The 27,054-nt window shown below is 32.8% G+C and overlaps 3 protein-coding genes across 4 annotated transcripts; 2 read left to right on the forward strand and 1 right to left on the reverse strand.

Moving 5' to 3' along the window:
- Positions 1-10,775: 10,775 nt before the first annotated feature.
- LOC121760633 (protein IQ-DOMAIN 19-like) lies at positions 10,776-13,215 on the forward strand. Its single transcript, XM_042156275.1, has 4 exons — positions 10,776-11,267; positions 11,413-11,655; positions 12,306-12,869; positions 12,954-13,215. Exons 1-4 carry the CDS (start codon positions 10,974-10,976, stop codon positions 12,972-12,974), a joined length of 1,122 nt encoding a protein of 373 aa, XP_042012209.1. The 5' UTR covers positions 10,776-10,973; the 3' UTR covers positions 12,975-13,215.
- Positions 13,216-15,447: 2,232 nt separating this feature from the next.
- Positions 15,448-17,294, forward strand: LOC121759545 (delta and Notch-like epidermal growth factor-related receptor). 2 transcript variants are annotated; one of them, XM_042155177.1, is made up of 6 exons: positions 15,448-15,616; positions 16,079-16,237; positions 16,511-16,588; positions 16,665-16,790; positions 16,863-16,973; positions 17,044-17,294. In XM_042155177.1, exons 1-6 carry the CDS (start codon positions 15,511-15,513, stop codon positions 17,121-17,123), a joined length of 660 nt encoding a protein of 219 aa, XP_042011111.1. In that variant the 5' UTR covers positions 15,448-15,510; the 3' UTR covers positions 17,124-17,294. The 2 variants fall into 2 exon arrangements, with proteins under 2 accessions (XP_042011111.1, XP_042011119.1); XM_042155185.1 differs by having other exon boundaries at positions 15,450-15,616; positions 17,047-17,294.
- Positions 17,295-17,363: 69 nt separating this feature from the next.
- On the reverse strand, positions 17,364-18,563 carry LOC121759541 (protein SLOW GREEN 1, chloroplastic-like). Its single transcript, XM_042155164.1, has one exon. It carries the CDS (start codon positions 18,504-18,506, stop codon positions 17,517-17,519), a length of 990 nt encoding a protein of 329 aa, XP_042011098.1. The 5' UTR covers positions 18,507-18,563; the 3' UTR covers positions 17,364-17,516.
- Between the last annotated feature and the right edge of the window lie 8,491 nt (positions 18,564-27,054).

The following is a 27,054-nucleotide window of genomic DNA, read 5'->3' on the forward strand; positions in this document are numbered from 1 at the left end:
AGTATCACGAAAAGTTCTTTTACACATTATTTTGAATTTTATTTGATACATACCAACCATCAAATTTGATTTTCCGCTTTCATATCTTAATCCACCAATACATTACCTGGGCCTAACAAAGTGAGAAATTAAAATACTGAAATAAATAATCCGAACAAATGTATCTTTGGTGTGTAATTTACATGAGTGGATTATTTAAGCAAGATGACATCACCTTAAATAATTAAAATACTATAAAAATTAAGCATGATAAATTTGGAGATTTCCCAAGAGTTGATCGACTGAGCCATCGTTAAGATCTGGGTTGCCATCTGAAACGTGTTTTGAAATCGAATTAATATCACTAATAACGGTTGTAGTTATATTAAGATTAAAAAAAACAAGATAGTTAAGATCGTATTTGACCACTCTGATATCATCACACATATGTAAAATACAAGAAGTCAACCAGGAATAAAGAACATCACAGGTAGATTTGGTGCTATTATTTTCGTAAATACCAAAAAAATAAGAACGTGAAAGGTGACATGACAGCAACTACTATATATCAACCAAGTGTGCAAGTAACATATAATAATGCATTAATCGACTTTATATCATGTTCACATTGAATCATTCTGCCTAATACTAATATCAAGACTTTCATGAGCATTTAGTGTTATCTAGTTTTTAAATGATGATTTCGAATTTCCAATAATATTAAATAAATTAGTAAATATATGTAGATTAAAGTTAAGTTGCATCTATAGATCATTAAAGTGTAACTAATGTCTTTTTTCCAAAATTGCAAATTTACTTTTTTGAATGGGTTATTATTGCAAATTTTTTTCATTTTAACAATGGATTGGGATATTGGGAAACCGCAATATTAAATATTTTCTTCTAATGTACTCCTAATATAGTAATTATATATATTTTTAAAATCCCATAATTCATTTATATTTTTTTGAATGTCAATAATAACAATACTTTGATAATTTCTCTTTTGACTCGCCAATTGATTTCAAAGGATTAAATTTAGCTGAACTGAATGGACTATTTCAAATTGATAACTGATAACTATGTCAATTACGTATATTATGGATGTCAACACGAAGACATTTGTATGTCAATTACATTTAGTTGACATACACATATGATTAATTGATATCTATAACGTAGATTGTTGACATAGTTGTCGATTAAATTTAAGATAATCGTCATTTTTTTCATATAAAAAAATTTACAACTTGCATTTGCCAGACACTTGTCATATGACACGTGTAAATGATTAAATAATAGTAAAAATAATATTATTATTAATATACTTATGGTTATAAAAGGTGGCAGAGCAAGAGCAAGGCACGTGGCTGGTGAGTAGGGCAAAGTGGGGAATTTGGGGAAAAGGCATGGTTTAATATTGCATTATTGATTTTTTAGAGAAGGAACCATTACTATTTGAGGCTAAACACATATTTAAAATGAATAATTAAACGTAACTTTAAACAAGATATGGTGACATTATCTTTTTACCCATAAAAAGAGCACCAGACTTTTTGGCCACGCACTTTTGTATTTTTCCGGAATTTGCTTTGATTCCATCTAACATTGTGAGAGCCTACCAATATATTCTCACAAATGTATAATTGATATGCATGAATCTTGTTGCTTATAATTAATTCATACACAATAATGACGCAGCTTAATTTATTTTATAAGACATTTTTCGTCCAATTAAAATAGTGGAAATTAGAATCATTTAATGCACATAAATGTGTATAAATTAAGTAGGCGCGCAGTTTCTTGCAAATTATACCACTTGCAATCTTCTAGAGACTACCTTGGCAACTGACAATGGTGTTGGTTAAAGGGTTTGATATTTGTAGGAAAATAAAAATTAAAAAATGGAACTTTATACATATGTTTAAATGTGTCATACCAATTGTTGGTAAAGTTAGTTACTATGACCTGGAATATCTTTTATGCAACTAAACAAGATGTTATTGATTTAGTTAACTTTAATAAGATAAATCACGAAGAGGCAACATATTGCATATATATAGGGAATTAGATCGGACCAGACTACAAATCTAAAAGCATAATTATTCTCTTTACTGTGAATAAAATAAAAATATGAAAATATGATCATAAAAAATATCATAATCAAGTCTTCCTACACGATTACAACTAAAAAAAAGGAAAATACGAAGCGCACGATATTAATTACTCCAAATTGATCCAAAATTCTTATATTGAAGCAAAAAAGGCGATTCCGTCGACTTGACGGTCCCCACACTCCGGCCCAGCATCACGTGAGGAGGTTAAATCATGCTACGCAGTTCGAACTCAGGCTCATTGCAGCAAGATCTGCCCATCCATTGCCAACTGCGCTGCCCCTGGGGCATCCACAATTCTTATATTAATTCGATATAAGTAGTGTAGTTTAATCATTTGACCCCCAATGAAAAAATTATTGATTTAGCCTACTTAGTCAAAAATTGCATATCTAACATTTAGTATATAGATTAGTAATTGAAATTTCGTCATTTCACGTTCTATTTATAACAATTTTAAAGACTATATATTAACCAAACAACAACATAAAAACCTTGTAGTTATATTATCTCAGGTGAGCTATCTTGCTATATCCATTCCAAAAGTCAATTTTTAAACTAAAATTGAAATTTTGTTATAGTTGAGAATATATTTAAGTACTCCACTATATAGTCATTCTTTTGTATGTGTACAAACCTATAGTGTATATATATATGGTGCTTATCGTATCTTTTGTATATGTACAAATCTATAGTGTATATATATATATATATATATATATATATATATATATATATATATATATATATATATGATACGAGGACATGAATTAAAAAACTACTACTTTAAAATGAGATGAAGCATTAAATTATTCCAATGTTCAAAGCCTAGCTAGACGAGAATAATTTCTCTAGCTAGTGACTTCTGATTTATTGGAAAATTGTATATCACAACTTCGTATAAAGTTTTTTGTCTTCCACTAAATGCAATAAAAAATCTTAATTACAAACGGTGCAGGTAAATTATTAGAGCACTTCCTATGTTAATCAGCTAGATTTATTTATTTATTCTCACCCCCTTTTTCCACAGATCAATACCGCCTAAGGCCAAAGAAATTTTGATAAAAACCTGATATAACATCATATATTGGCAGATTACAAAATTTGCTATTGTGACAGAAATTTAACCCAATTTTACAAAATTGAAACTATGATAACTATCTTAAATTTTATCATGTCTAGTCGAAACATGACATAGCTACCAAATGTAGCCTTAAAATAAATTATTGAGATAGAATTTTAATTTTAGATTTTACATGCATGAATGGAACCCAATTAAGTAGATAAAGTGTCTAATTTTACTTTATTACAGCAATTACTATGCCCATCACTGTGGTAAGTAATACTCATAATTTCATGGAAAAATATAGTAAGTACTCCTTATAATAGCTAGGCAGACCATGTGATTGGTGCTATGCTATCCATTTATATGTGGGAGAACTATTTAAATTTGAAATTAATTGAATGTGGAAGTGAAAGTTAGGGCCCCTACTTTACTGTTCTAGTTTGGACTTTTGAGATTCCATATAGGAATAATGATGCTGAAGAATCTTACCCTAATATTCATAATGACAAAAGTCTAAGACAAGTATATTCACACTATTATTTGATGTGTTGCTACATACACATGCATAGCGCAACTTTATGGATTTTAATTATTTGGAGTTTGACTTTAAATTATTTGGGGTAACGTCTCTTTTGCTACCCAAAAAATCATTTATATAATATAACAAATTTATTAAGTAAATATGGATGATACCACTTCAAGTTGTTAGCTATGGTTAAAAAATTCATTTATGTAATGTACTTAATACTATATTAAGTAAATATGATACCATTTGCAAATTCAGTAGATGAGCAAAAAGATAGTAGTATAAGAAATTATGAATTAAAACGACGATAATTTACAACCTCTGTAGCAAAGTTTCGGCCAAATATATATATTTATTAAAAAAGTTTAGTGAAATGAAAGAGTTTTTTGTTTTGTGCTTTGAAGATCGTGTCATTTATAATTATAACTTTGGGCCAAAGATTACATAATAAAATATGTACGTACTTTGAAGGTTCCATATAGATTGAACAAGTGTCGCGTCAATTTAATTAAATCATAGGAAATAATCAAAAGATTAAAAGCATAGCATATTTTAAGTAAGATGCTCGAATGGTTTTGGATATAGTCGAACAATTTGTTTAACTAAAATATAATTTTAAAAACTCCATAAAATTTTGCAGCGAATATTATTATAAATTAATCGAATACTGAAGTATAATTATGTTACGATCCAAAAGTAATTGTTACATAGAAAATTTATTCAGTGAAAGAAATTAAAATATTATTGCTGGTGGCCGACAACGAAGCTCGACCCTCACCCATTTTCTTAAGTAAAAACTACATTTAATCCATATTTTAATCTAAACAATTTCAAATTCTACCCTTTTTCTTTAATTATTTGAGAACCCCTAGTTCTTTTTAGCCTACGGTTATAAATACATTTTAATTTTAGATATTTTCACCAAAAGGATTTATTTATATTTCTTTTAGTCGAGGTTTCAGTTAGTACCTCATACCATATTCCTCTCCTCATAATGAACAATATCATTAAACTATGAGAAATGTGATGTTCAAGAATTTATTCCTTATAATGATGAATAGTATCATTAAACTCTAAGAAATTATCATATAAACATTGTTTTCTCCTATGTTGAGGGAAAATAAATGTGGAAGTAATTAATGAATATGTACTAATAGCTAGTATCCTTAAGACCATAAATCATACTACTACTAATATCTATATGTATGGTATTTTTGTTTTTATATAAATCCTATCTGCATTTTGTTAAATGTTGTTTTCTTGCACTTTATGACCTAAACTTAGGCAAAATTACAAATTTGATTTCGTTAGGTTTATGTCGTAAAGTCACTAGGAAACCAATATCATCAAAGTTTGGGTCACAAATTAAGTAGGAGTATATGATTTTCCCAAAATATAATTTCCACCTATTTTCGTTAAGTTTGCTTTTTTTTCATTCATTGTTTTTCTTTTATAGTGATTTTATATTTGCTTAGACTTTCCGAAGCTCAAAAATTCATTATTTATGGTCGACAAAATGTTAGCTACAGATATTGACAAATATTTTTTTTTCACAAACGAGTTTGTTTGAGTTATGTAAATCAAATATATTGAAATTTTGGTTAAATTATCGATTCATGTAATTTTCCATCATGTAGCATTATTCTCTACCATTTATCATTAGAAATTTTGAACAACGTAAATGATTAACATACAATTTCAAAATCAAAGAAAATTATAAATGGTATTTTGGAGGTTTGATGGAAAGATATCATCCTTTATTATATGTGGCATAAATCAACTTTAACATTGTTTTTATTTACCATTTCTATATGTACTGCCATGCTTCGGAGTACTATTTTTTGGGCTAGTTTGCGTCATAAATTGAGGGATTTGAATGTTTGTGCGTTTAACTTTAATTTTTTTCCCCATTGCTTTTTCTCTCCTATTATTGATAGGTATAAAATACATATATTATTCAAATTATGAATGAGATGGGATTAACTTTTTTACTTTTGAATTGATCCCCACTTTCATTTAGTCCACACACAATTTGTTCTACTCAATTTTGTATTTTGGTTTATACTATTCAATTAGGTTCTTGCAATTTTAAATGTAAATATTGAGTCCCCACTTTCTAAAATAAGATTCTTTCTCCACAATTATCTTTGTACTAAGTTGTTCGTTGCCAATTTGTTATTTCACACATATATATAGACATAGAGAATACAAGTAACAAGATAAGAGAGTCGATAAAAAAAATGTAGAGAAAAGTGGATGAACCTAATTGAAATATATAAAATGGAATGAAATACATAGTATAAAAGTAAACAAGTAAATAAACACATTATATCTAAATGGATATCGTTGTACCAACTTCTGTAGCTCATAATGGGCCCAAATCGGTTGTGCTTAGAGATCTAATTTGAAAAAATAATTCAATCCAAGCCCGGCCCGTTATACAAGACGGACCTATACTATGTTATGTATGAAAAGGAATCACCTTTCGACATATACTATTATTACTCATTATTTTAAAAAAAAATTGTGAAATGTGAATTACATATATGTTTTGTTGTGTAGTTAAATAAATATATTTTGGGGCTATGCGTCAGAAAAGGCCATACTCATAGCAACACTCAAATACAGACCCCTAATACTAATTGCATCAATACAGACAAACAGACATAATTAAGATTGTAAATTGTAATCAAATGAGAACAAACAAACCATGTGCACATGCAGCAGCAGATTGTAGTCACAAACAAAATGCCTTAAAAATCATCATAAACTAAATAATTGAGACTCGAATAATGCATGTAAATTTCAACCAGCAATATCCACAACGCCACATGCAAAATCAGTTTCAATGTATAAGCGAGTGGGTATCAGGTCAGGCCAATACACCGAATAAATATGAAGAAATTAAATGCTAACAATTTACAAATTAAATGTTTGAGATGACATATATCAGGTGAAGTGTTCATCATCAAAATTATCTTCATTAATTAATGGTTGTAAAGACATATTATGTTATATTAATTGATATTATGATGTATGCATTCTTTTTCACTAGTAAAAATCAAGTCACTTACAATAATAGTACAATAATAACCGTAACTACTGGAAATAAACATAATCATGTATCGAATCAACGTGAAAAGACTGAAATATCATTTAAATTTAAAATTTGTAATAAAAGATTGCCATGTAGCTAGTACTATGTTTTAATTAGAATCACTATAGATTTCACACATGTTTAATTAGAAATAACTTCATGCCTGAGAATTTATCGTATACTAATTCATACTCCTAGTTAACGTTTTTCACCAAAAAGATAGATTTATACGCTCCAAACATAGTTATAAAATATATCCACATTTATCTAGTCATTTAAAGTAAACAGGCCCTATTTACAGTTTTATAATATTAAAATGGATTCTCATTTAATCATAGTGTTGTATACATAAATTACTATGTTCACTGCACGATAGCGGAGAATGTTTCTTCTAAGTATATGAAAATTGAAATATGGAGTAATAATTATTGAATAAGTGAGCAAACTATTTCTACAAAAATAGACATTATATATCTCGTGATATTTGGGATTGGATCGAGAACTGGTCTTTTTCAAATTTGAGATTGTATTTTCTCTCATAAATCAATTGCTATCATACGATCTCATTTCATCAATAGAAGAACAATACGTCCAAACATCTTATTCTCATTGTGATGAAGACAAATTATGCAATAATGTACTTCCTCCGTCCCTCCGTCCCTCTGTAGTAGAAGCGTTTCATTTTGAGCACTCGTTTTGGAAAAATGATAATAAATAGTTAATATAGAGAATGAGTAAAGTAAGAGAGTAAATAATATAGATAAGAGTCTTCTCTATATTATTATTTCCCTTAGTTTACTTTTTCTCTACTTTAACTATTTATTATCATTTTTTCAAAACGAGTGCTGAAAATGAAATGCCTCTACTGCAGAGAGAAGGGGGGAGTACTACATACCGATATCCGAAACTTGATTTTTATACCACGGTAAATGAGCTCTAACTAAATTCATTAATGAGGAAAGAAACTGATTAAGCTCTATGGTAGAGACGTAGAACCGGGGAAAAGAAATTATCAAGTAAAATTTGATATAGAAGTATATTTTCTTATGATCGTTATTCGTTAATAAATCAAGTTACAGAGATGAAAATTTCTATCTTCTTATTTAATAGCTATGGACAACTAGTAAAAACATAGAGAGTATAGACAAACTTAAACTTGCATCAAGTGTTTTGAAATTTTAGGCTAACTTAAACAAAGAAAATTTGTACTGTATTAATAGTTTTCTAGATGAGACGATGGACCTCTCACGACTCACGAGTATATTCAATTTTCATCAAATTACACATTTAATTTATTTCATTAATTAACCACTCGATCAATTTAAATAAATAAAGTTGAATATAAATTGAAAAATCATCTTATACTAAAGGTTGAATTATATACTTGTAATCCGAAATTCCAACTGCCAAGAAGTAATTTATTGAATTTAGCGGCTTCCTAACGACAAATCAATCAAGTCAAAGGGGAAACAATCAAACAATCAATCCATGTGATTCACAACTAATAATAGCTATTTAATCATTAATTCCAAATACCTATTATTAATAACAGATGACAATTCGAGTCTAAATTGAGAGCATATAGACAAATTATTGGTCATTAGTTACGACTCATCAAAATAACAAAAAAATTCTACATATAAATATGGAGTTAATCAATGTCGTGAGAGAATCAATGTACCCAAGTTTGCGATATTTGGATATTGATAATATTAGTTAGACTGTTGTGACTTACAGAGATTAATTAAATATGAAAGTGAATCAAAATACTCAATATTTGAATTTGATTATATTGTTGTGCCTTAATAGTAAGATTAAGTAATTAATAAGTAAGTGCTATGTTATAGTAGATCATATATAAACAGAAGGCTGCAAGACAAAAGAATCATTTATTATGCGAGAGAGAATCTATTTGATCTACAAATCTTTCACTATTGTCATTTATTATGCGAGAGAGAATCTATTTGATCTACAAATCTTTCACTATTGTAATTTATAATCAACGTGGGACGTTAAAGTCTATAATATTGATTTCCCACATCAAGGTTAATGTCTTTGTTTGTCACAATTAATTCTTTATCACAAGTTACTACTTTGTAGGCCATTCATGACTAATGTCCTTGTTGGTCGTGACTAATTCTTTGCTAAATCGCAATTCTGGGTTCTTGCTGGTCACGACAATGTTGATCACGATTGATTATTTGACAAGCCATGACTCCGAGATATGGCTCCCAAACACGACACATTGGTCACTAATGATTCTCCGCCAGATGCCACTCTGAATTCTTATTGTCACGAGAGTTGACTTCTTGTTGATCATGGTCACGTTGGCACGACCATATTCCGCAAACCACCACTCCTAATTATTTGGGCTATCAATGATGTATAAATACTGCAGCAGACCAAATATGATAATACATTCCAAAAAATACTAGTAGTAATTTTTTTTATGAAAAATAGTCTATTTGGCCTATAAATATCAGATCAGTTAATAACATATCAATAGAAACTGAAAATTAGTAGATTATTTATGCTAATATTTTATGTGGCAACTAAGTAAAACTGAAAATTAGTTGAGATATAATAATGTCTGAATTTAATTCTCGACATAATAGAATTGAATAATTTGCAGCTTTATGGTTGGGCGTGATTAATAATTTGCCACCAAATATTACACATATATCTTGGTTTCGTGTAAATTATGTGCATAAAATAAATGCTTGTAAATGCATGTATCAGTGTCAAAGTACATTAATAATAGTATGAAATAGATAGGGTAATTAATAGGGCAATGTGCCTAAAACGAGTGATTATAGATCACCCCAGCTGGGCATTGGAGACGTGACCATGTGCTAGATCCCATAAAACCCACTCTCCCCAATTATCTAATTTTAATCAAATTTTTAGTCCTACTAAATTTAAACCCTTGAAACCCCCTCTAATTTTGTTATTTTGTTGGTCACCATATATACTTTAAAAATATATACTGTATAAATTAATTATATTTATTTATTTCTGTAATTTGTACTCAAGCGTTTTTAAACCAATTAATTTTTACATTAGGGATCAATAATGACTGTACATTTTGGTTGGTAGCAAAAGTAGAACATGACCCAAATTTTCTGACAATATTAAAGAAGGCTTTGGCATAAAATTTTCATTTAAGACAGGAAATTATCGGAAAACAAACGGTTAGATCTTAAAAGAAATGTTGGAAGTTTTAGAGGGCATGATAATTTCGCTAGTAATCAAAATGTGTTGATATTATTGAAGCATTTTAGCATTTTTTAAAACGTGCTAAAATTAAATTCAAAACTGATGGCTTTTTTAGCAATTAACCATACATTTGCTTATCTTTCACATCTTTAATTTAGGGAATAATCTTTTCTAGTAAGTAACAGAGAAGTGCCGGCTTTAGAAAAAAATTGAATGAAAATTAGTTAGCGTTAGAATCTATCTCATCAAGGTGCAAAAAAACCTTAAAAGCGAAGTTATAAAAGCAAAAACGCAGCTACAAGAAATGAATAATTTTTTTTAGAATAATAAAATGAAATTTCTCTATTATGAAGTCATGCCTCGTCTCATTTTCTTCTAATTCATGTTGGTTAGTTATTGAATTTTATAAAACATGTGACAATGATCACATAATTAGAAGAAATTGGGAGATTGTTTGCATTTCCGAGTTATTTAAATTAGTACGGTTTACTATTTGGCCAGTGCCAACAAATCAAGATTCAATACATCATTCATTATCTACGGTGGCGTTCGGTTGCCATGACTAATATCATGAGACTATCCATCTAGGATTAAGTTGTGAGATTATTTTAGTTGGAGGGGGGAGATTATGACTAATTATCATGAGACTATCCATCTAGGATTAAGTTGAAGGGTTCAATCTTATGAACCAAACATGATATATATTTAATCATGAGATTTAATCTTGCCAACCGAACACCCCCTACGTGTATAAATTTATAATGAGATATATGAGTTAGAACATAGAAGCATGGGGCTGTTTCCTCTCTGTTTCTTCTCCCACCGATCTCATTACTACATTATTCATATATTATAGTAAGCTTACAATTATCGTATATGTGCAGATTAGAGAGAGAGAGAGAGGTGTAGAGCAAAGCTAGTTTTGTCTGAATTCAACTCCATAGATTCAGACAGCGAAAGGAGAGACGGAGAGAGATGGGGAAAACAGGAAGATGGCTAAGAAACATCTTGACTACCAAGAAAGAAAAGGTAAAAGAGAGAGAAATCGACCAAATCTCAGGCACCGACCACCGCCCCTCATCTCCCATCTCCACCGCCACCCCTAAAGAGAAGCGCCGTTGGAGCTTCCGCCGCTCCTCCGCCTCCGCTCCGCCCAAGCACCACGATCCCACCCCCATCGAAAACGAACCCGCATTGCCCACCGATCACAAGGCCGAGGAAGAGGCCGCTGCCGCGACCAAGATCCAAGCTGTTTTTCGCAGCTATTTGGTGTGTATCGTATTATTACGGACTTCAATGTCTCATAATAGTGCTATTAGTTATAAAAGGATACTGATATTTGTTTATAGACCAAATGAGCTCTCTTTTTCTCGATAACATTTTGGTATAATATTTTTTAAATTTTTGGGTGAAGGCGAGAAAAGCTTTGAATGCGTTGAGAGGATTGGTGAAGCTGCAGGCGTTGGTGAGGGGGCATTTGGTGAGGAAGCAAGCGACTGCGACGCTGCGGTGTATGCAGGCGCTGGTGGCCGTGCAGACCAGAGCCAGAGCCCAGAGGTTGAAGATGGCTGCTCAAGATTCCCAATTTCTTGATCAAACCAACTATACTCGCAGAAAATCTACCCATGAAAATATGTTTAGGAATTCCAATTATCAAGTAAGTTTTTCTTTCTTTTCTTTCAACAAATTAATTACTCCAACACACATCATCACAAACTTATAAGCTTACCATACTATCAAGATTCAAGAATGTGGTTGCAAATGAATACTCTGTTTTAGCATGATTTAATATGCCAAAGTCAAAATATTATGTAAATTTAATATATGTGTTTTGAGCTTATATAATTCTTTTTCTTGATAAAATATAGTATGTATGTGCTACATTTGTTTGATTCTTATCTATTAAAATATGGGATTGAAGAAACTTGGGAAGTTGATCCTTTATCTCATTAGTCATGAGGAACAGGGATGTGGTCGGTTCAACAATTGGCGGTTTTGTTTCTGAAAACTTTGGAACCGTAATCAGACCGACAAAGGAAATGGTGGTCTACTGGTCTCAATTCTGGTTCAAACCGCCGGTTTTTTATCCTTTGCCAATGTTTTTTCCCCCTATTTTCACAATTTATTCTAAATTTTCTTGGTTTTGGATAAAAGCCGAGGGTTAACCGTAAGTTACTATTCCAAAAAATTTGAATTGAACCGGGCCCGTAGAACCAATATACTGATTCCGGTTCTAAACCGGAACCGCCTGTGTGAACCATGGCATCCCATATTTGTATCACCACCTCATTTGTTAACATCGAACAGGATTTCGGGCTGGAAGAGAATGTGAAGATCGTGGAGATGGATCAAGGCGACTACAAGCCCGCGACAAGAGCCCGAAACAGCTACTCAAACCACACGCAAACGGCGTGGAGCAAGCAAGATCATCACGAGTCAGACATAACAAGCTCGCTGGGGACGGCAGAGAGCAGCCCCCTGCACTGCTACTCGGCCGTCCTAGCCAAGGCCGAGGAGGCCCGCCTCCCGTTCTTATACCCGAGGTCAGAGTACGCAGAGTCCCTCTACAACGACTGCCCCAACTACATGGCCAACACGAAGTCGTCCAGGGCTAAAGTCCGGTCCCACAGCGCCCCCAGGCAGAGGCCCCCTGAGGGGGCCCCTGTGCTGGAGAGCAGGCGGCGCCCCTCCATAGAGGGACGCAACGTGCCTAGGGCGGTCAGGATGCAGAGGTCGTCGTCGCACGTGGCTCACTATCCTTGGTCTGTGAAGCTTGATAGATCATCAGTTTCACTCAAGGATAGTGAGTGTGGATCATCCAGCACTGTGCTTACTAATACCAACTATTGTAGATCCTTGGTTGGATTTGAGGTCGCTTTAATTACCCTTTTTTTGTTCTTTTTTTTTGTGTGTGCAAGTTTATGATGAGTATTGGTTTAATTGTTTTGGATTCAGGTGCATGGAGGTAGGTATTGAACTGAGAGAAAATCTGAGGAGGAGAAAGCATGGGAGTTGGAATTGATCTTGTAATGATTTTGGTTCATTTGTTCTTGGATTTAAGATCAGAAAGGTGGGATCATTTCAATTCTAGTGTAACAGTTTGCTTAATTTATTTATATTTGTTAATGTGAACAAGTTGTTGGTATCTTTCTACTTATTATTGTTTTTTATGGGTACATTTGCTACCCAGAATCAATATAGAGTTGTATTTGATAAAGTTTTCATAAGCGTGACAAATATTTTACTACTAAATGTGGGTATACTGCCAGAGTTCAATGGGGAAATACATTAAAACATTCTATATACAGATTCTTGAGTGGTCTAATTTTCTAACCGTTTCATTTTACAAAAATAAAGTTCGATGATACTAATTACTAACTAAGTAGTCGAGATCTAATCATGAATTATTTATTTGTTTCTAGAAATGGACTTTGTATTTATATCATATGATAGGCAATATATAGCCTTATTTTATCTTGGACTCAGAAAATTTTAGTGTGAGGATTTTGGGTTGAATCTTGAACGTAGGATATTTATTTGAAGTGAATGCTATTCGTTAATAAACAATTTTGGATTAAATGTCGCAATATTTTAACTGATAATGATATGATATAGAGTGAACTCCATAAATATATTAAACTAGTGAGTTTGCATATTGTTTTTAGAAAAAAAAATATTATGGAGTACTAGTTTTTCATAAACTTAGCGTATAATCCTGTACGATATTCTTTATCATATTTTTTACCTTTTTAGAACTAAAATACTCCTAAGCCCGTTATAAATATTTTAGACTTTATGTAATAACTTAGGTATCTGGTTCATGAATATTTTAGACTTTATGTAACAACTTAGGTATCTGGTTCATGAATATTTTAGACTTTATGTAATAACTTAGGTATCTGGTTCGTGTTTAATAGGAGTATTATTCTACTAGGTACTTTATGTAAGAAATAAGTTTTTTTAGCATATTTAGATTTATATTTACTTCATTTCTTTTATTTCTTTTTCTCAAAGTGCGTTAAACGATAGAAGCATAATTCATCGCTACTAAATTTAAATCTTTTAATTTAATACGTTGAATTTAATAAAGTTAGATTTTTTTGCTTCATTTTACGTATAATTAAATAATACTGGAGTATTAAAATAGGTAAAGTATAAATCTTGTCACATTTTTCAAAAGTAACAACAAAGTAAATTACTTAAATTTTTACAGAATTCTCGATACAAGAGATTCTACAGAGAAAATGTAGTACTTATTTTGTTTCATGAATTTTATTTTTAGAATTTAATTATTTAGTTCTCTTTCTGCTTAATATTTTTGATAATGTATTCTACTGCTAATTTACATTATGACCTAATCTTAGACTTAATTTTTGTAATCTAGTATATGGAGTGTCTACTTTAATGTGCCTTTTTTATATGGTCTTAATATTTGTGAGCGTCGCCAGCCATAAATATGTTAATTAAGTCTCTAATCTACTCCCATTAAAAAGTATGTATGTGTCAGTGAGAGAGATTATATGATTGGTCTTCTTATAAGAATTCAATTTATATGGCAGGCAGATCAATGCCAAGTATAGATGTCATTTTATTAATTGTCACTATATCACATTAAAACTTAAACATTTTATCTTTTGGATTGTCATATTAAAAAGGAAACATTTTCTCAAAAAAACATTTCTACGTTTTCCTTTTTTTTACTTTATTCTCTCTTCATTAACTCACAAAACAACAATAAATAAATTTATGCGTCGAAAAGTAAATGTATCATATTTATTGGGATTGAAGGAATATTTTATTAATTATAATAAAATTCTAATCAATCTAAATCTTCTTTAATAGATCTAATTTTTTGAATTTTTTAAATAATTTAGATTTGCTATATATGAGAAAAAAAAATAAAAGAAAAGAAAAGAAGTGAATTAAAATATCTCAAAAAAACTTAAACACTAACCGCCATCTATAAAAAATAGACAAAGTTATAAGTAACATGAATTTTAATATGTAAATGGTAAAATAAAAGAGAAGGAGGAAGGCGGTGGAAGTGATATTAGTAGCACGTGAGCTGCACATTTAAAATATTAATTATAACTTTCTATATTTGGAATTAGTCTAATTTTGGTGAATGACCCGAAAGCTTGGTCTATTTTTAATTTTTCAGAAAATATTATCAAAAATAAGAATGCAATTGCAGAGATTAGCATAATAGTTTGCGATCACATTAACAGTATTAATAACAAACGTGGCAGACTATTATTGGGCAAGAGCCGCACACATTGCAACGAAAGCCGACTATCCATCGCCTAACTGCCGCCGAATCACATTTACACCTTTGACTTTTGATGGTCTGAGCCACGTCGACAATTTCTACCTCCAAAAAAAATCAAAATCCCATATTTTTCCAAAAATCTAGATTGATAATTAATTACCTTACCTATATCACTCGCTTTTTTTTTCTTTATCCAATTTCACCACATATCTTTCTTGTTCTATTTTCTATCGAATTTCGAATATGGCTACTGTTGAGTCCGCTGTTTTTCTTGCTATTACACTGGCTCTGGGATCTGCCTGCGCCTCCGCCTCCGCCAACTTCACCTTCCCATTTATCTCCTCATTCGGTTTGTCTTAATCCGATGCAAACTCTTTTCTTAAACTCCTCGAAGCTTCTGTCTTTTTTCATTTTCAGGAATCTAGTGCTTTGCCTTTTGAATTTAGTTTTCTTCTATTCTGTTTTGGGGAGCTGTGGTTGATTGATCATGTGTATAGACTGATGGGATCTTATTTGGCTGACTGTTTTCTCAAAATGGTACCTAATTTTTTTCGTATTTGGGTGTGTTTCTTGAATCGAAATTCTGTCATTGTTTAACTGAAACTGTTTGTATGTAATGGGAGTATATGAAGTGTTATTTCTTTCATTTCTAAGTGATTATTGAAAATTATGAGAGTGTTGTGTCTGATGATGGCATGCTTTTTTCTTCATATTTATGTGATTCTTGAAGCAAAATACTTGTGTGTGACTATGGAATGCTTATTTGATACCATATTTATGTGATTCTTGAGATGGGACTGTTGATGATTAGGTGATGAAGCTTGCAAAACAAATATTTGTGGAAAGGGAAGCTGCGTGCCTTCGAATAATAGTGCTTTCGGATTCGAGTGTCAATGCCAAAAAGGCTGGAAGCAGTCTCGCCCTGAGAATGATCAGTTCTTCAAGTTCCTGCCTTGCATCGTTCCCGACTGTCAGTTCTTTGTTCTCCATTTTTCTCTTGATTAAATCCTTGTGAACTCATTTAATCAAGTTAGATCAAATTTGACTTGTGGAAATGATCTCCAATCATAATCCAACAAGGTTTTGCTGGAAAGGGACATATTCTAAACCAAACAAACGTGTATAGATTACCATTATCATTAAAAATATAGAGATAATGTTTGAATTGAGGTTGATAGTAAATTTGCAAGATTGTAGTTTGAGACAAGTGTGATACTGTCTAAGGTTGAATTTCTCTCTGCAGGTAATATCAGTTTCAACTGTGATAAACCTCCTGCTCCTGCACCCAATCTCAAGAATGCAAACCAATCAGTCTTTGATCGTATGAAACCAACTCTTCAGTTACTAATATTCTTTTTTTCATCTCTCTCAATCCATCTATTTTTTCGTGTTTGCAGCCTGCTCGTGGACTGATTGCGGAGCGGGCTCGTGCAACAACACCTCCATGTTCACACACTCGTGTACGTGCGAGGGGGGCTACTACAACTTGTTCAATTCCTCTTCCTTCCCGTGCTACAAAGAATGTAAGTGCAGACAAACTCTAGCACATAAAGTTGCAAAATCGAAATCCTGAAGCATGAGTATTTTGTTATTAGGCGCAATGGGAGGGGACTGCCCGAATCTGGGAATCAACCTGGGGAACTCATCAAACCCGACCCCCACGGGGCAGGGAAGCTCCAGTGTCGTTGGTGACAGTTCAAGCCACGGTGAGAAATTTTCTAGCAATCTAGTTATGCTCTGTTTCTTCATATATTGACTGTTTTCGGTTTGTTGCAGCAGCATCAAGCTTGATCACCTTCAGTTGGCTGATTACCATAGTTGCAACATTGGCTCCATTTCTGTGGAACTACACTTGAAAGAGGCACTCATCTTTTCCAAGATTAGCAGTTTGTTTCATAATTTATCATCATAGTCTATCTATCGTATATTTACAGTATGATTTGGTTATTGTAAGATTACAGTTTGTACTAAAGATCAAATTTTCACCCCAAATCTTGAATATTTCATCGATTTAGATCTTCAAGGAATATTAGAAATACTAGTATTTCAGTATAGTATATAGTACTAGTACAATAATCAACTAAAACAAGCAGCAGTGAAATTAAATCCTTTGATTAAAGAATAAGTGCAACAATTACATTGCCTCTGATCTCATTTTAAGTATTGAATTTATTTGTGAATAATGTTAGAGACATCAGAATTCGTATGTAAATAACCGCAAAATCTCAATTTTCTGATATCAAAATCGATTAATTCGCCTCATCCGTACCAAAAAGCTTCATTCTCGACAATGGCGACCGGAGATAGCCTTCCACTTCAAATTTTTTGGGGGAAAGCTCTTTATACTTAGCGAATTGCTGCTTTGCCTCGTCGTTCTTATCCAACAAGCTGTAAATCATACCTTTGCAGAAATAGGGGCGGAAATCGGAGGGATCCTCCATCGCCAGCTCATCGTAGCTCCGCAGCGCCTCCTCCACATCCTTGTGAAGGAACTGCATCTGCGCCATGATCAGCCTCACGTCTCTCGCCTCCTTCGCCTTCATCTCGCTCTCCGCCACCCCTAGCGCCTTCTGCAGCCGCCGCATCACCTCCTCCCTCTCCCCTGATCGATCCATCAGCAATGCGTTTTCAAACAGCGCCTCGAAACTGAGCGGATTTAGCGATAGAATCTCCTCGAACGCCTCGCGCGCCTCTTCGATTCTACCGATCTCGCTCAGGAGCCTCGCGATCATGAACCTCCACTCCTGATTTTCCGGCTGCGCGGCGGAGAGCTTCCGTAGGATAGAGAGGCTCTCGCCGTCCTCGCCGCCATCGAGCTTCTCCTGCAGCAGCTTCTTCAGCGCGTTGATCGCTTCCGAGCTGGATTCTAGGAGCTGCGTCAGGGGCGAATTCGCGGCGATGTCGTCTTCTTCCCGTTGGATGTCTTCGCGGCCTACGGTTGCAGTTAGGGTTTCGGATGGCTTCGGAAGCTCCGCCCTGGCTGGGGAGTGGAAATTCGAGAATGTCGCGGCGGCGATTACGACAGCGCAGGCGGCGGCCTTTAGATGGGGAATGAAGGAGATTGGCTGATTGGGCGGAGAGGGGTTGGTTGAGGAGGAGAAGGAGGCTTTGATAGAGAAATTCTTCTTGTGTGAGGATAAGACGGAGGCGGGGAGGAGAATGGGGGTGGTCGCGGCGGGGCTCTGGGCGGAGAGAGGCGACGGAGAAAGAGGAGCGGAGGCTGAGAGAGTGGAGTTCATTTTTGGAGATGAGATTTTTAGGGTTTTGGGAATTGGGTAAAATGTTGAAAGTGGAAGAAGAAGGATTTATTATTTGCAGTTAAATATGAATTAATGTTTATTCCTTCAAACCGACCCTTTATTATTGGGGGTAATTATTTCATAAAAAATATTTTACCTTTGTTTCAATTTAGTACAAAAAGTATTAAGTTTACATATTTCATACAAAAAGTTTACTTAGTGTTTCAAAATAATATATTCCGTTAAATATTTTAAACATCGTTAGTTAGTTTATAATTTGTCCAACTTATCATCATAATAAAAGAATAATTAGAGATTTAATACAACTAATCACTCCAAAAAAATAACAGTCAATATCAATTCTTCCGACAATTGATCGTGATTTTAAAAAATTCTATTTTTTTATCGTATGCTTTATAGAACCCGTTATAAAATAAGTCGATATTTCATCTTTACAAAATGGCTAATTTGAGTTTCAAACAGCCAATAAGTCAATATTTAATTTTTACAAAAAAAGATTCAATATGTTTTTAGTTGTATTCTCCATTGTTACATGAGAAAGCTTCGACAATAAAATGCAATTAGCTAATTTGATGATGAAGCGTGGTGATTTTTTTTCTCTGTGTTTTTCATTTTTGTGAGTAATAAAAATAATTGTATTTGAAATAATTAATGGAAAGTTTTAATTTAAAACTTTTTGTACAAATTTGAATCATTGATGAAACTTTTTGTATGTATGATGTAATTGGAAGTAACGGTGTTAGTGGATACTTAACGGAATGTATTATTTTGGAACACTAAGTAAACTTTTTGTACGAAATATGTAAACTTAGTACTTTTTGTACAAAATTGAAATAAAGGTAAAACATTTTGTATGAAATATGTAATCACCCCGTTATTATTTTGTGGGTCGGGGATAGACTATTATCTTTTATTCTATAAATTTATTTTTAATATTTAGCTAATTTCTTTTTTTGTTATAGTGGTAATTACTCTCTAACCCACTTCCCTATCAATGTAAATAAGAAATATTATAGCAGAATTATATGTGGAGAAATAAGAGATTGTAACAAAGAACGGGAATTATATATGAAAAAAGATGTGATTTTTATGTAAAATGGAATAGCAAATTTGATCCCTATATATAAGCAATGAAAAATTATGAATTATGTTAAAATATACTCGGTAAGTAATTACCGATCGCCTAATCATTTTCATAATACATTTTCTACTCCACACTCACAAGCATGGGTAATGGCGGTAAGGATCTCTTAATCCATAATTCCTACTCCACTCTTATTCCACCTACTCACAACAAAATAAAATAATATTATAATCATGAGTAATTTTAATAAGTGATGGTGTATTATTTTATTTTGTTGTGAGTTTGGAGTAGGAATTGTGGAATATGAGATCCTTGCTGGGTTAATAGACCCAGCCATCATATATTATACTCGTGAGTGGTAAAGTAGGAAATGTATTAGGAAAATGATTAAGTGATCCTTATAGGTCTTAAATATAATAATACCTATATATATTAGGTATTGGTGTATACAGTTATTCATCATTCACCAATGAAAATATATAAAGGAAAGGTTCATATAATAATTCCCATATAGGATTAAAATATAGTCTTCATTTGCTTTTTGGGTAATTCGATTCACAACCTTTATTTCACTCACCATAGACTTCATTCAAACAATAATAATAGTAGTAATAGATACTATAGCCTATTAACCCCAAATAATAAACACACTAATGTACTTTTATAGCCTCTAGTATGAAATTTTATTAAATGGCCAAAATTAAGTGTAAAGTTTAATTTCCCCACAACGCAGACTAGTAGCGCCTAGCGGCGCCCTCCCTCGTTCTTAAATACTCCATATTTCTTAGATAGTGTTAACTCTAAGATAAAATAAATAATTTAATTATTTATCGTTATTTATTCAAGCAGAGGTTATAGTGAGTAAAATGCAGCCCCTGAATAGCATTGCATTTATTTTTTATTTTTTAATACCATAGAGCTTAGACTTCAAAATCTTAAAAATAAAAGGAACACTTCGTTAAATAGAAGAGGAATGAAAACAAAATTCCCATTATTAAAGTACTCCTATTAAAATTGGACTGGACTGCTATTTTTCTATGCCCCTATTTTTGGGCTTGGCCCATCTAAATAAACTGGCTGATAATTTAAATTTGTTGTCTTTGTCTATTTCCAATAAAAACTTTGCTATCTTTGTAAAGCAACATTTAAAAGAAATCATCATAAGTAAAGTCCACTATACAATTTGTCAATTTTTGCTATTTGACACCCCAAAAAAAAAGAAGAGTTTCTTAAAATAATTTCCGACGAGTTAAAGTTCATCAATAAGCAATTAGTAAGAAGTAGAGTCGTTACTCGTATTTGAAATTTAAGAAGAATTTGAGTGAAGGCAGTGAGACAAGACAGGCCATCAGAGAGCGGCCGAGGAGCTCCATTAACGGCGGCGTAGCAGTGACACATGTGACAGCCTAGGTTGCCATATAGACCAAATTGTCAAAACACGATATTACAGTATGAACTTGGGAATTCGTGTCTTTTTTATGTTTTGATTATTTATGCTTTACCAAAGTGATTTTGATTTTTTTAATCTTTGGAAAAAGGCCTAGAGAGAGTGTGATCGGGATATCAGTACTTGTTTTTCTTATTCTCTTTTAGCTATGCAATTGACCCTAATATTTATTGGTAATTGAAGCTAGTGTATAGATAAGGTGTCTGTGGTATAATTATGTGTTGAAAATTACAGTTACGTCTACTTAGTTTGACAGGCGGATGACGGAGTATAGTGCAAAAAATAAAGTCACATTAACTCACTTCCCTCATAATTTATAATAAAACTAATATTAATTTCATCTTGTTATAAGTGATTGAATTTCTTTTGAGCACAAAATTTAAAAAAATAATATATATTGAGTTAAAATGGGAAAAATAAAGTATGAGAGATGAAAAAAAGCAAGATAAAGAAAGAATGAAGTAAAAGAGAGAAAAAATAAAAGATAATTAAAGTTTTGTTTTTTTATTAAAAAGGGAAATTAATCATTTGTGATGGACAAACCCAAAATAGAAGTATAAAAAAATGGATTTCATATTTAAGTAACTTGTCCAACCTACTATTCTTACATTTTTTAAAACTTGTACCCATACTAAATATAACTTTTATTATGAAACGCAGGGGTACTAGTACATGTTTATAGTTGTATAGGTATATTGAAAAAATAAATTGCAAATAAATTATGTAAGAGAATGTAGGGATTTCAACTTTTATTATTTTATTATGGGAAGTGAGCTTATAATTTTTCTATATAAATATTAGCTTATTTTATAAACTATTGTTTAGTTGTTATGATTTAAGTTATTTTTACAGTGGTTAGTTAGAATTTGATTTATTTTCTTAATTTATAGGAGATTTTTTACCGTACATATCGTAAATACTACTCCATGTAATAAAGTTTTTTATTAGTATTATTAAGAAGTATGGATTAAATATAATATTTATCATTCTCTTACAAGAGAAATCAATTTCTCTCTCCTCTCTCTCAATAAATGCTCAATTCTCCAATTGTTCTTCTATATCCGTGTGCTTTATCAACCGGAAGGGAAGATTAGGGGTGAGAAATTATACCGAAACACCGTAATATCGGACTTACCGTACCGAAAATACCGATTTTTCAGTATACCGCAGTTTCCGGTACCGCAGTGTTTCGGTACGGTAACGGTATCATTTTTTCTATACCGCGGTATTCCGGTATACCACGGTATACCGAAACTTCGGTATATACCGAATCCACGGTATACCGTGGTATACCGAAGATTCGGTATACCGTGGTATACCGGTATACCGATATATATATATATTAAATATGTTGTAATATATATATTATATTAAAAAAAATTAATACATCAATTAATACAATAAAATTAAACATTCAAATGATAATTTATTCAAATAAATTCGAAATTAACCTGAATTATTTTTTTATCAACTCATCCTATTAAGTATAATAAACACAATAGCACATAACATCGAATACACATTTGAAAGAATGTGTATTAACTCACACCATTTAGTATATGATTCTTTGTATAATGTTATATTACAAATACACAAAGTAATTAAAAAAATTTGTTTTATTCTTCGTCCCACTTCATAAAATGTCAATTTAAAATATATGCAGCTGAAAATGAATCAAATCGTTTTATTAGTGTTTAATTCATTGTATGTTATCTTATTTTATATACTACTTAAATTGAAGGATGAATAAATAGGATACTGATCAGTCATTCTTAATTCTTAAAGAGAAATAAATGTCCAATTTAAATTACTAACTAGTGTCACGCCCGTGCGATGGACGGGTCATTTTAATTTCTTCATATTTATTTCATTATGCGAAATAAAAGTTGTGAAATGATAAACAAAAGAATATTCGACATCCTCTTACTTTGGATTATACTTTTTCAACCACATTAACCCCACATAGCCACAAGAGTGCGTTTAAATGCTACCTTTTCTTAAAAATGTCAATACGATCACATTAAAATTTCAACACATATTTGTGTTGACATTTTAATAAACTGTCTTGACATTTAAATATCAGACTTAAAATTAAAAAGCATTTTAAATCTGTGAAAATATGAATTAACCGTTGAGTTATAACTACAGGAGCAAGTTTACGTTGCAATAATTTAATATTGCACTGGTGAGACACTTTCTAGTCGAGATTCATTTCATTGCAATATAGCGACCCAAAAATAATCAATAAGTACCTTCATTTTATCATTAACCACGATTATGGGATAAAATTCTGAATATATGTAATCAAAATAATCCATAAATATATATTAAAAGATACCTAAAGATCAACATCATCGGGAACAACAAATATAATATGATACTTGATAACATGCCAACCAAAATATAAAATTAAATAGAGTGATGGACGAATTACCGATAGCAAAAATAATGAACAATCGAGAAACTAATTAGTAAATGAACAAATCAAAAAACAAATTATTATTACTATTGTTGAATCTTTATTTCAATATACTTGTAAATCTATTTGGAGATTTTGTTTATAGACCAATTATTACTTCATAAATTGTTTTAGATATGAATGTTGAAGTTTTATTAATTTGAATGCTATGAACAAGATTTGATTGTGATGAAGTTTTATTGTTTTGGGCTTTTTTAAATAGTTGAACACTTGAATTGTTATTTTAAATATTTTGGACACAATAGGTTTTTTTTCGGTATACCATTACCGTTACCATACCGTTATTACGGTATACCGTACAGTACCGTTTTTCGGTATACCGTTAAAAATAACCGGAATAATATTACAGATTACAAAATAATTAAAAATTACATAATTAAAATCCTAAAAATTAAAATTTTCATAATTAAAGTCTTAAAAATTAAAAATTACATAATTTAAATCCTAAAAATTTAAAATTACATAATTAAATTCATAAAATTAAAAAAACCCAGTACTCGTGGCCGAATTTCGCCCAAATGTGTTTAATTAGGTCTTCTTGTAGCTCAACGTGGGTTCAGGTATCTTGCATTGTGTGCCTTGTTTCGATCCTCTCACCCACCGTCGTATGCACACCTCGGCGTGGGGGAGACCTCCCGGTTGAGCTTTCGGCATCATCCTCGTCGTAAAAGCTAGCCGCCTTCGGTCCTTCGTCTGTTATAATTATGTTGTGCAAGATAATTCATGTGTACATGATGTCGGCGATATTTTTCACATACCACAGCCGAGACGGGGCCTTCACAATGTTGAATCGGGCTTGAAGGACCTCAAAAGCTCTTTCGACGTCTTTACGAGCGAACTCTTGACGAAGCGCAAAAAGAACCCGTCTCGGGTCTTGCGGGTTGCTGAGCGTCTTCGCAAAAGTCGACCACCTTGGGTAGATACCATCGGCGAGATAGTAACCCATGTGGTATGTATTTTCGTTGACGGTGTAGTCGATTGTCGGTGCTACACCATTCAACACATCATTGAAGAGTGGTGAAGAATACAACACGTTCAAGTCGTTGTTGGATCCGGCAACACCGAAATATGCATGTCAAATCCATAGGCGGTAGTCGGCGACCGCTTCAAGGATAAGTGTTGGGCCGCCGCCTTTGTGGCCGCTTAAGTGTTGCCCCCTCCAAGCAGTCGGGAAATTCTTCCACCTCCAATGCATGCAGTCAATGCTGCCAAGCATACCGGGAAAACCATAGACTGTTTCGTGAAGACAAAGCAACCGTTGGCAATCATCGGTGGTGGGTGCCCGAAGAAATTAATCCCCGAAAGCTGAACAAATGCCCTCTCAAAAAATTTCAAGGCAACGGAATCCAGTGGACTCACCGACATGCAAATACTCGTCGAAGAGGTCAGTCGTTTGCCCAGTAGCAAGTTGTCGGATGGCACACGTATACTTCTGCAACGCCGAGAGACTTTGCCAACCGGCTGCGTCTGTACTTGTTTGAAAGTATTCAACACAGGCGGACAATGTGTTGACAATACCCATAAACAAGCGTTTTGACATGCGAAAACGGTGCTGAAAGTAATGTTCCGGAAACCGCGGCTGGTCGGAAAAATAGTCTTGGCTCCCTCCCGGTCACGATGGATGTATCGGCGAGTTGATCTAGTTGGTTGAGGATGAGGGGTGGGGGTATTCGCTGCGACATAGGCTTCATGGGCGGCACGATGTTGTTCATAGTATTCTTGTTCTTTGCGCTCCGCTTCCGCAATGAGATGGGTGAAATCCATTTGAGGGTTTGAGTGAGAGAGGAAGATGTAGATATAAGTTGTATGAAAAAATATGAATGAGAGATGATTTAATGTGAAAAATGGATGATGAATGTATGTATTTATAGATGATTTTGGGGATAATAAAAATCAAAAAAATCCAGAAAACGGTAAAAAATGGCCAGATTTTTGGGATTCTGAAAATATTTTTTTTATCTTTAATATTATTTTTTATTTAAAAAAAAATTGAATTTCCAACGGAAATGCCGTTGGCCAATCAGAACGCGCAGCGCCAGCGGCAAGAGCGCAGCGGCGGACAGTGATGCCGTGCCGCTGGGACGGACGGACGGACAACGTCCTACTCACCGCTGCGGATGCTCTTATTACATATATATTGTGTCAACATGAATAAGGTTCTGCTACTAACGCGCTCATATTGTGTGTGGATCTATTAATTATTAAATGTAGGAGTCAAGTTCATATTTGGGTTGAAGATTTTTTAAGCAGTCATACTTGAATTTTGTCCTAGGTTGAGTCATTAATAATATTGGCCGGATAAACTCAATCTGCATAGTTTACTAGCCATAGTAGCACTATACAACGGATACTTTTAAGAGGAAATAACAAAAATGAGGAATTTGATATATGGGGGAAATGAAATTATAGAGGAATAGTTAAATTAAATGATTGCATTTCTTTTCAATATTGCTATCCATCTGTAGCACTAGGTAATTTGAGTCGTGGATGCTTCATTAATGGGGGAATTGCCATCGACAGCCACCACATTTAATTAGGCATAATGTCAATTTACGAATTATTATCCACTTATCCAGATACCAATTCAATAATTCACGAATTAATATTGCTGTCTTTTTAATAATTCAATATTTTATGTCTCATTTCGCATGTGAATTGTCATCTCATTTAGATTGTCACTCTTTTAGAATATTCATTATTCATTACTAATGGGGGTTTATTCATTGTAGATGTAAACAGTTGTGATAGATATTTAACAGTAGTTACATTAGACCCAAACAATACTAAGAAAATACTAGGAATATTGCTATGAGATAGTCGTTCTCCGATAAAATCATCATACGTTATAAAATTTTGTAACTTATTTTTGACGATAACTAATGGAGTATGATTTTTAAAACTAATAAATACCATGTACTAGTTCGATTTATCATGCTTATGTTTTTTTAGAATTATCTACAAATAAGCTAACTTACAGCATCATCATGAAATTGAACTATGCATTATATATCGTACAAGATGATGGTAGTATATTTAGTTTCAGGGGTTTCAGGGCACCCGCAACGCGTGCCGCCGGCGTTCCGCGTGCCGTTCCGCCGGAACGGTTTCGCCGCGGAACGCGTTGCGGCGCACCGTTCCGCTCCCATTCCGTTCCGCGTGCCGACGGCACGGAACGCGGCACGGCTTGTGCCGCCACGCGCTCGGGCGACGTGGCGCTCCCCGCTTCGTGCGTATTTCCCACTCGCCGGCCCGCTAGTGGGACACGTCAGCGATGACGCAATAATTAATTTTTTTAAAAAAAATATATTTTTATAATTTTTTTTTTAAACGGTCATATTACCGTTTTTTAAACTTTTTTTAAATTTTTTTTATTTTTATTTTTATTTTCTTATTCTATAAATACACCTAATTTATTACATTTCACACACAACTACACATCTACTCTTCCTAAACCAACATCAATTCCTCTCCAATTTTCTATTTCAATCTCCTTCACAAAATGTCCGGCGACGGGAAT

This window comes from Salvia splendens, chromosome 2 (genome assembly GCF_004379255.2).
Source record: "Salvia splendens isolate huo1 chromosome 2, SspV2, whole genome shotgun sequence".
Classification (NCBI taxonomy): domain Eukaryota; kingdom Viridiplantae; phylum Streptophyta; class Magnoliopsida; order Lamiales; family Lamiaceae; genus Salvia; species Salvia splendens.